This window comes from Halichoerus grypus, chromosome 6, assembly GCF_964656455.1.
Source record: "Halichoerus grypus chromosome 6, mHalGry1.hap1.1, whole genome shotgun sequence".
Lineage (NCBI taxonomy): Eukaryota > Metazoa > Chordata > Mammalia > Carnivora > Phocidae > Halichoerus > Halichoerus grypus.
This window is the reverse complement of record NC_135717.1, coordinates 36,450,566-36,460,801: the sequence shown is the minus strand read 5'-3', so window position 1 is coordinate 36,460,801 and position 10,236 is coordinate 36,450,566. Positions and strand designations below refer to the sequence as shown.

General features: G+C 49.4%; 1 protein-coding gene across 13 annotated transcripts in view; it reads left to right on the top strand.

Annotated features, from left to right (window-relative positions):
* The first annotated feature begins 215 nt into the window (after window positions 1–215).
* RBFOX1 (RNA binding fox-1 homolog 1) overlaps window positions 216–10,236 on the top strand; it is a 1,991,091-nt gene continuing 1,981,070 nt past the window's right edge. For 4 of the 13 annotated variants that reach the window (XM_078074845.1, XM_078074836.1, XM_078074833.1 and 1 more), the window contains exon 1: window positions 228–530. In XM_078074845.1, the coding sequence (XP_077930971.1) occupies window positions 321–530 (210 nt within the window). In that variant the 5' untranslated portion in view covers window positions 228–320. Of the gene's footprint in view, window positions 531–10,236 lie in introns of all 13 variants that reach the window. The other 9 variants (XM_078074843.1, XM_078074834.1, XM_078074842.1 and 6 more) reach the window with 6 other exon arrangements.

The window sequence follows — 10,236 nt, the reverse complement described above, 5'->3', positions numbered from 1 at the left end:
TGTCCCTTCTTTCTCCCTTCCTTGGCCAGGGAGACCGTGGGGGTGCACCCTGGGGGCAGGGCTTTGCCAGACCCGGCCTGGCCCTTAGCAGGTGAGAGGAGCGCAGGCCTCTTCCACGCGTGCCTGCGGTATGCGTGAGCAGCCAGAAGGGGGCGGCAGAGAGACAGGAGTGGTCCACGGAGGAGCCCAGCTCCGAGCCGAGCCGCGCGAACCCACTGAGCCCGCGCTCAGAAGCCCGATCTCCCACCGACAGGCCGCTGGGTTCGGGAGAGTGCCGAGTCCTTTCTCTTCCCCAAGTGCAGACAGAGCACCCTGGAACCATGGCCAGCCCTTCTGGCAGCCCCGAAGACTCGGGCAAGCTCAGAGGCAGGGATGGCCGGCAGAGGCGGGAGGAGGAGGATGCCCCTCCGGAGGAGAAGAGATTGAAGCTGGGGCTGGAGGGAGGAAGCGCAGCGCAGGAGGAAGGAGAAGACGCGCCACGTCTGGGCAGGGAAGAGACCGGCACCCAGACAGGTGGCGAAGGCAGAGGTGTAAGTGAGCCTGGGTGCAGGAGGGACGGGGGCTAGAGGTGGGGTGGGGTGGGCAGGATGCTCCCCGTCGGCCGTCAGGTCCAAGTTGATAATTGGGCAGCAACTCCTGAGGGCAGGCGCGGTGTGACAGCTCATGGGGACCTCTGAGAAACTAGATGCTTGGTTGTTGGTGGCAACCCCCTTCTTGTTTATGTAGCATTGACTCGCTGATTCTCCCACGACATCGTCGTCATCTGGCTGGGAGACCCGTGGGTTCTGCAGTTAGCCAAAAAGGGGAAGGGGAAGCTCTGTGTCCTGGGGGCCCCCAGAAGGGGAAGGAGGTGAGGGGAAGGAGGGCTCAGAGCAGCCCTCAACCTTCAGCTCCCTCCTGGGCAGTGCTGTTTTAGGTGTCTCTCTGGGACTTCACTGGTTGTGTGTTTCTCTCACCTGGTAAGGGGCTTGGGTGGGAAGTACCCTAGCACAGGTTCTGCCAAAGCCTGCCCTGTCAGCATGTGGGCTGGCAGCAGCTCAGCCCATGCCCCTCACCTGCCCTGCATCTTCCTGTCATTGCTCCCCATTCTGGTTGGGCAGTGAGAGTTGGGAGAGAAGGCAGGTGGCTTCCATCCCCGAAGTCATTCTCCTCTCCTTATTCTTTCTGAGAGGGACAGTGATGCAAAGTTCTGAGCATCTCCTCAGGTAGTACCTGGCTGTGGTCCCTGCTGGCCGAGGGTATCTGTGAGGGTGTTTTGTTGTATATGTGCATGGTTATGTGAGTCACTAGGCATGTGTGGGATGGAGCTCAGTGGCCGGCTTGATCCCTTGGTTCCCGCTTTCTGCTTCCTCTCTTGAATCTTCCAGTTGTGACCTGGCTCCTTACATTTGGGGAGCACATGAGTCTGGAGGACAGATGAGGGCTGGCTGGATAGCCGTCCCCATGGCAAGGGCTGCCACCTTGAGAGTTTTTAATGGATAATGGCATTGACCTTTTTGTTTCTTCCAAATGTTTTTATTCTTGACCATTTGCTTGGCTGAGCTTGTCTTAAAAATTTGATTAGTGGCTAGTGAGCCCCATGATGGAGTTCCCATTCTCTCTCCCAAATCCACATAGGCAGCTGCAGCCTGCCTCCGATCACCAGTCTGCATCAAAGCCCAGCTGACCCAGAGTGGGGCTGCTCCCAGGCGCTGCTTCAGAGATTTAACCCCCCCCCCCATGGTTGTAATTGTGTTCAGACTATGGGCCACCTGGACACCAGAACCAGGTGAATTTCTCTCTGAGATGCCAGGAGAAGGATAATCCTTATGGAAGGTTTATTGGGACACATCATGGAAAGAGTGAGAGGGATGTGTCGCAGTGTGGTAAGAGGAGAGGCCCTGGGTCAGAAACATGATTATGGGGGCAGTGCAGTGCTATGAAACCTTTCCTCTTCCTATCACTTTCCTCATTACTTGGGACTTTGCCAAAGACCAGATATGAGAATGCAAGGAAGTGACCAGGTGCAGTGGGATGTAGGAATGTGGATTTGAATCTTGGCTCTGGCCTTCCTTTGCTGGGTGACTCAGAGCAAGTTACTTAACCTCTCCGAGACTAGTGTCCTCATTGGTGAAATGGATATGTCAATAGGCCTTGTTTCATGGGGTTATTATCCCTGAGATTAAGTAAAGTTTATCCATAGAAAGCACTTAGCATTGAGGCCGGCACATAGTATGTGCTCAATAAATGTGATTTAGTACTGAAATTCACTCCATGTGGCTCACTTGCTGTCGTCTTTGGTTCTGGGGGTACATCACAAGAGATGAAGGTCTTAGGCCAGAATCTCCATATTAAATGCTTTCTGAAGATTAAGGAGTTTTGGGCAGGTGCTGAAATTTTTAAAAGGCAGAAACCCCACTGAACTTTTTGGTTCAAAAAGGGAAATGGGGATCTCATGGTTTGAAGGATTATTTCATAACTGGATAGAAACTGTCCTTCTTTCCTGAATCTGAATCCAATTTTATTTTCTCCTTTTGGGGCACGTGGATCTTCTGGGGAAAGTGGCCCTTCACAGCAATGGTGTTTTGGTTTTTAAGTTTAAAGGTTGGCCAAGCTTGTGCTGCCCAGAATGCCCATCAGATAGATTTCTCCTCCTTTGTAGTTTCTATAGGAATATTCTCTTTAAAGAACCCAGAAAGCAGTTTCGGGCTGGTGCCAGGAGCAGCAGCTATTTCTTTGAGGAGAACCCATTTCTTCACTCACAGACTATGTCTAAATGGATCAAGAAGAACGGAACGCCTTTTCATGAAATTTTTGTCTATGTAGACCATTAGCTTGGCTAAAATGTTAAAAACATCCTTGTTCTTTAATAGCAGATTATTTTTAGGTGCAGATCATTTTGGGCTTTTCTCTGCAGAAGCTGCATGGGCATCACCTCCCTGTCCATGTTGTATCTAGATATTTTTAAAGGATTAAATACCCTTTACCTTCACTGGGTTTGGTGCTTTGGATGGCTGAGGTTTGCATGTGACTGGTTGTCCCTCCAAGTGGGTCCCACGCTTGGCTCTTGCCTTGAAGGGGAAGGGGGTTGCTTCCTCTGGAGGTTGCTATGGGGTGCTTTTAGGAGGTAAAATGAGGCCCCAGGAGCTATCTCAGTGCAGAGTCCTTTTGGAGATGCGGCTGGAGCAGGGTATGTGCCTAGTGAGGACTGATCCCCCATTAGGGATCAGAAGTTTCACAGAGTCCTTTTGCCCTCTCCAGACCAGGGTTGCTGAGAAGGTATGAAAGAACCAATCCTCCCAGAGCCTTTATTGACTCCTTTAAAGTGACCCCAGGGTGAGTCTGGCCTGGAGCTCTTCCTGGGGGGAGAGAAGGATCTCTTCTAGGTAATTGGTTATCAACATTATCAACATTAGCGGTTTGTTCAGTTTTTCTCAAGATCAGGAAGCTCGGCATAGACTTCTGGATTGTGCTGGGCAGAGATGAAATCCCCTGATGGAATCCTCATTCAAGAGTCCCCAGGGTTGAGACCAGAATAGAGAGGTCATCATCAGCAGGGGGCCCCCTATAGAGGGAAGTCCAAACTGCAGGTCTTTCCCTTTTCACTGGTGAAGGTCTGCACCTGGGTGTCTCAGCTTTGCCACTAGTGACATTTGGGGCCAGATCATTCTCTGTTGTGGGGGGCTGTCCTTAGCAGCATCACTAGCCTATAGCCACTGGATACCATTAACACTGCCTCTCCATCACCAGTGTGACAACTGAATATGTCCCCAGACATTGCCAAATGTCTAGGGCTTGGGGAGGATGCAGATGAAATCACCTTATCTGAAAGCCACTGCAAAAATGTTTCAGAGAGTAGGTGTTAAGTTTGGGTCCTTGCTGTACCACTCATAAGCTATGTAGCCTTGGGAAATTTATACAACCTCCATGGGCCTCAGTTTCCTCATCTATAAAATGGAGATAGTAAGATAAACCTCAATGGAAGGTTATGTGGGCATTCAATACAATTCCAAGATAATAAATGGAAAAGGCTTAGCTTAGCATTTAGACACAGAAAAGCACAAAACAAATGGTCAATTCCATTTTTACTTATTTGGGTGAGTCGGATTCTGTCTTCCATCCCCTTATCCATTTGGTGAGGTGCAAGGATCATCCACCTAAACCTTAGGTTGGATTCAGGTGGCATCTCAGATTTCCCCATGGAACTCACTGGTTTCCCTCCAGTTTCCTCCTTGATTCTCTGGTTCCAGATTCTAGGAGGCAGGAGTATGGGTAGTCAGAGCGGGTGACACTCAGTTTACTGCCACGCTGGAGAATTTCAAAGCTGGCTTGCCATGACAGGGCTTTTGGACCAACATCTGGGTTTCTGGATTCCCATTTGAACACAGCTGGACTCCACAGGGCTGAAGCTCTCTCTGCCGAGATATAGATATTTCCCTGGCAACGATCTCTCAAGCTGACATGAAGACATGGCCACCTACCGGAACACGGTGCTGCATGGGCTCTCCTATAATTTGTGAGGCAAGCTTCTGAGGATTGCAGTGTGCAAGTGAGAAACCGTAGGAGGTTCCCTCATCCTCCAAGGGCCAAAAAGTGGGGTGCAGGTTGGTGAAGGGTCCTCCAAGGAGGAAGAAGGCATGGAGGGCATTTCTTTCAGTGAGAACAGAGAGGTATAGGCCACATACTGGATGGTTCAGACCGCTCTGTGGGAGACAGGTGCCTCTGTGCCTGCAGTAGTTTTGGATTGTGAGCTGTGTAGCCCTTAGCTTTAATCATTTCAGAAATATTTAACCCCAGTGCTAGCAAACCAGAGTGTGGTTTGGGCTTCTCAGCTGGAAAGACACAGACTGCCAGCCAATGTCCTTCTGATTCTTTTCATTTCATTGAGATGGTTGTTGTCCTTTTGTGTTCTCTGGAACATGATTTGGAGCTGAAGGAGCAGGAGGGAGACCAGATTGGGGGCTGGGACAGGGGTCTCTGCCAGGGATGTGGTGGCTGGGATAGTGGTGATGGTAGTGGGTGGGGTTGAATGCCTGAACAGAGGAAAGCTTATGAGATACGATAAGGACTTAAGTATCTATTTGGAATGGCAATGAGAAAGAGGCAGGGTCAGATTGACCTCCAGAATGGCAGGGAAGACTATGAATTTGATTTTGGACTCTGGCTGAGTTTGCTCTCAGACCCAGGTGACAATGTCTAACAAGATAGAGAGGTCTGGGCCTGGAGATTCAGATTTGAGAGTCATCAATGTAGATGATACTTGGGGCCATGGGGACACCTGAGGTTGACTGGGGAAACAGTGGAGGGGAAAAGGGAGGGGCTTTGGTATTAGCCCAAGGAAATCTTAATGATGATAGGAGAGAATCCTTGAGAAGGATCAGAGGAGCATCAGGCAGAGGACATGTGACTCCACAGACAGTAGGACAGAAAGATGAAGGTTGGTTGTGTTGAAGAGAGCCTGTTGGATTTAATATATCATGCTCCCGGGCTCTTGCTGGAATTTTAATGGAGGCCAGTTATGGGGGGGGTACCAGGATTCTTCCTAAGTGTGGGCATTTCAGCACCCGACTGGGGTGTGTGCACCAAAACATGGGACACTCATGGTCTTGACTTTCTTGCAAAATTATAGTTTGTGCACATGACTCCAGAGCTTTCTGTCCTCCTCACAACACTCAGCTGTCACTTTTCAACATTACCTTGGAAAAGGACCCAGCCTTTTGGTGGAGAGCCCTGCCCTGGCAGTGTTTCTTGGCACAAGATGGTGCCATTGGGAGATCTTCACCTCTCAATACTGAGGGCTCTTTTCATTCCTTCTCCAAGTATTTGAGCAGCTCCTATGTGCCAGGTGCTGGTCTAGGTGCTGATCTATGACATGGTTCAGTTCCTGTTCTCTTGGAGACCCTACTGTAGTGGTAGAGCCAGACTCTGGTCCATGGGCCAATGCTGGCCCCCTGCTTGTGATTGTAAATAAAGTTTTATTGGCACCCAGCTGCACCCATTCATGTACGTATTGTCTATGGCTGCTTGCCTGCACTAATGGGAGAGTTGAGTAGTTGGGAGAGACTGTATAGCTCACAAGCCAAAAATATTTACCTGAGAGTCTGAGGTTAAGGGACCTTGCACCCATATGGTGTCCCATGAGGGTGTGAGTACAGCTGTCCTTGAAATGTGTGCAGCTCTGAGGAGGGGTTGCAGTAAAAGTGCTCAACTTACAGGACTCCAAAGGGGGGGCAACAGGTCCCCCACTCTCAACTTTATGGGTCTTTGGTGTCAGGGGCAGGACTGGGGTTCTGAGTGGGCTTTCCTCACCGCTGTGGCAGGGCACAAGGCTAACATCATGCAGTTTTTGGATGGGGGAGACAAAAAAGGGGTGGGGTGGGGAATAGCGACTTGTTCCCTTCCTAAGAATTTCCCTGAGATGGGTCCCTAGCAAGTGTTTAGGGTCCCACTTTGCACAACTGCCCAAATCCAGTGAGGTCAACCATCTTGGTGCTGTGAGTTTGGGGTACAGAACTTCCAAATCACCAAGAAGAGAGAGAAAAAAAGATGGTTTTTGCAAGCACAAGAACTCAGGTTATTGAAATTAACATTTCCCCCTGAAGTTTTATAATGTCTGGGCATGCATATTTAAGTGTCTGCCTCAAAAGCTCTCACTAATAAGCAGATGGTGCATTTAATTTCCTTTTTTTTTTTTGTTCTCTGAGCAACACACAGCTTCCTGCATGGCCCTCCTTGCAGGCAACTGCATGTGGGGATGACAGGACTTCTGACCATCAGTACAGGTCTCCAGAGGCTGCTGAGAGCCTTGTATTCATGGGGCTGTTCCATGGAGGGGCTGGTCTTTTCCCTTCTTTTCAGCCCCAGCAGGAAGTTGTCAGGTTACTCATAGCCCACAGGGCTCCTGCCTTTGCTTCTCCAAAGAATCTTGGCTACATCTGACACCCTGTACCTCACCAGCTGGTGAGTGGGGGTCCCAGGAAGGCTGGAGGTCTGAGAGTGCAGCCCCAGAGCATGAGGGGGCCGGGGAAAAGCTGCTGGGAAGAGGCTCCAAAAGGATGGTAGAGGCAAACAGGAGAAAAGGAGAGCTGGCGTGCAGAGCAAGGATCTTGAAGGCACAAAGGAGAAAGCTGGAATTTCCAAAAACAGAGAGAAGAGCAGATACCTTTAGCATAGCTCAGGTGTGTCTGGGCTTTTTGAATTTTGCTTGTTTTCCTTCTTCCTGACTCCTGTCACTGTGTTTCAGGGTGTCATAGAAATAGACTTTTGGGGGCTCTGTGAAGCTCTGGGTCTGGAGGTCTTTGGAGAATGCAGGGGCTACCCTGAGGGTCTCCTTGGCTCTGTGCCTTCTCCTGTCCAGGCCTCCATCCCTGACTGTGTGCAGACCTGCCTTGTGTCTCAGACCTCTGCCCTGGAGAAACCTGGACAGGGCTTGTGTCTTTGGTTTGGGGCTTTTGTCTTGTGTGTCTGGATAAGGAAGACTTTGTGACTTGGAAACCTGTTCGCTTGAATTGGAAGGTATCTGGGAGGGAAAATCTACTGCCTTCTTCATTTTTCTTTTTGCTTCTGTGTTCTGTGTTGACCTGATAGAGTTGTAAGCCCTAGTGTGTAGGAATCAGGCTGGATGAAAGAGTCTGCATGGTATGAGTATAATTTTTTGGCTTTTGTTCTATTTATTAAAAATACAAATTATTATTTGCTCATTGTAAAGGATTTAAACAATACCACTATATAGAAAACAAAAAACAAAACTCCTCCTTTATCTGTTTCTCTTCAATCTTGCTTCCCAGAAGTAACACTGGGATGGGTTGAGGTTTATCCTTCCACACCTTTCTCTGTGTGTATGCAAGCATGTATATCTGCACATAAATTGTTTAATTTTAATCTTTTTAAAAATAAAAATAGGATAATGCTATATTTATTGTTTGGAAAAGCCTCCTTTTAACTCAGTGATGTATATCTTTGACATCATATCATGTTGGAACCTGGACTCCACCTTCCTTTCAAGACAGTTATTCTGCTGTGTGGATGCATTGTACTTTCTTTAGGCCAACCCTATACTGATAGATCTCTGAATGGTTTCTGCTTCTTCCCTATTGAAAATGGTGTTGTGATGAATATTCCAGCACATATCACTTGATGCTCTGTGTCTGTGTTTTTTGTGAGATGTTCCTAGGAACAGGATATCCAGGTCAGTGGGTGATCAGTGCTGCATTTGTGTCCTGGTGAAGTATGTTCTCCTGCTGCCAGCTCCCTAAGGCTCTACGTGGTGCCATCCTCTACAGGGGTCATCCCCCAAAGCCTAAGGGCATTGGCCAGAATGGCATTCTCTGTCTCACTTTCATCTAGGTCAGTCCACACCCTGGTGCCACCCCCAGCAGGGACTCTGGCTTCCAGCTCTGGCAGGTGGCCTCACACTGGAGGAGGGAAAGTTCACTTTCCCAAATATTCTTGGTGATATTACTACAAGTTCCAAAGTTGGCATTTGACTCCTTCAGGCCTTGCCACTCTCTACCTGTGTGTCCTTGAGCAAGCTCTTTCAGCTCTCTGGCCTCAGTTTCCTCAAAGGTAAGTGGTGATAACAATATAATAATAATGGCTGCCACCCTGGGCTGCTAGGAGGACTCAGTGAAGTAACTATCACTTCCACACGCTTGGCTTGTTGTGCACATTCAGGCAAGTGCTGGGGGTCATTGCTGAGTGTTGAGTAAGCCAGACTAGTTTGACGAGGGCCTGTGTCTTCAGTACCAAGTCTAGCACCAGGCCTTTAGTAGCTGCTCAGAAAATGCTCAGCCAGTGACTGGAATGGCAGGGACAGAGACTGTGGCAGAGGCAGTGAGAGCAGACCAAAGGAAACAGAACTCCCACTAGGTTCCCAGGTGGAGGACTCCAAGATGACTCTCCAGTCTTAGAGCCCCCTGCCCCTTTCCCATACTTCCCAAGGCCCATAGGAGTTTGCTGTGTCTTTCAGGCCAGAGCCCAGAAGCTGGGGTCTGGGCAGGTGCTGGTCAGCATCCTGCTGTATCAGGGCACCTCCACTCCCAACTTGGACCCGGATGCCAAGTGGCTCCAAGTTGGCAGGGACTTGGCTTGTTCTGAGCCCAGGGACAGAAGACAGGGAGGTGGAGGGTTGGGGACCCCCATTTTGGCCCTTGCTTTTTCTCCTTCACTTTGGACACTGCAAGGTGTGTGCGTGCGTGTGTGTGTGTGTGTGTATTTCTCTGTAAGTTTCCAAGTCTTAGGTTGTATTTGTGTGGGACTAGTTTTGCCGGTTAAACTTGACTTTCAATTAACAAATTTTTTAGTATAGGTATATCCCAATGCAACATTTGAGACATAAAAACAATTCGTTGTTTATCTGAAATTCAAGTTTAACTGGTGTCCTGTCTTTTTTCTTGCTACATCTGACATTTCTGTGTGGGGGTTGTCAGTGTGTGTTGGTGTGTCTCCATTCAAGGGACTGTCTATAGGCACAGAGATGGGGACCAATTGAGAAGACCCTCCTGGGCTGCTTTAGTGGCCTAGAGGCTGATGGGTTGGATACTCGAGCCCCCGGGTCTGGGTGGTGCTCCCTAGCATCTTTCTCCCTGTTACCTCTGTTGGTTTCCCTCCCATCTCTCTCTAAACATAGGGGCAAGAGCTGCCCCATCCACCCTTGTTTGGAGCACAGCTGCCCAGCCAGACATGCAAACAGCATGCAGATGGCTGCAAAGCTTTCCCCAGCTCCCTCTGCAAGGGGCTGCAGATGAAATGGAAGCCCTCATCCTCACCGCCTCCCCCTTCTAGAAAACCCTGGCCAACAGCCACTGTGTTGCCGCTTTAGACACTCCTCCCTCCTGGCGATTAAACCACATCATGTTTTGCCAAACAAATAAAGCCCTTCATTTCCACCATAAACTTGTTCACACGCGCGGGCTGATTGATCTGCCAGTGTGCCTGATTCATCAGCTCTTTCTCTCAGGCGGCAAGAGGCTCTTCTCTCTGGCGCTGGTGAAGAGCTGCTTAATTTCCATCTGAAAGACTCTCAGTAGAAACCGACCATAGTTTTGAAAGCTGCTTCTTCCCCTTTTGCAGATTCTGTGTGGTTCTTGATATTTGATCTTGAGTGAAATCATCCTGGGCCCTGCCCCAGGTATCACAAACCTGAGGGTGCATTTATGTCCAGCTGGCTGGGCGGCTGTCAAGGAGAATGTTCAATGTAGCCTCTGGGTCCATAGCAGCCTTTTATGGGAAATACCACCAAGGAACCTTGTCCTTCCT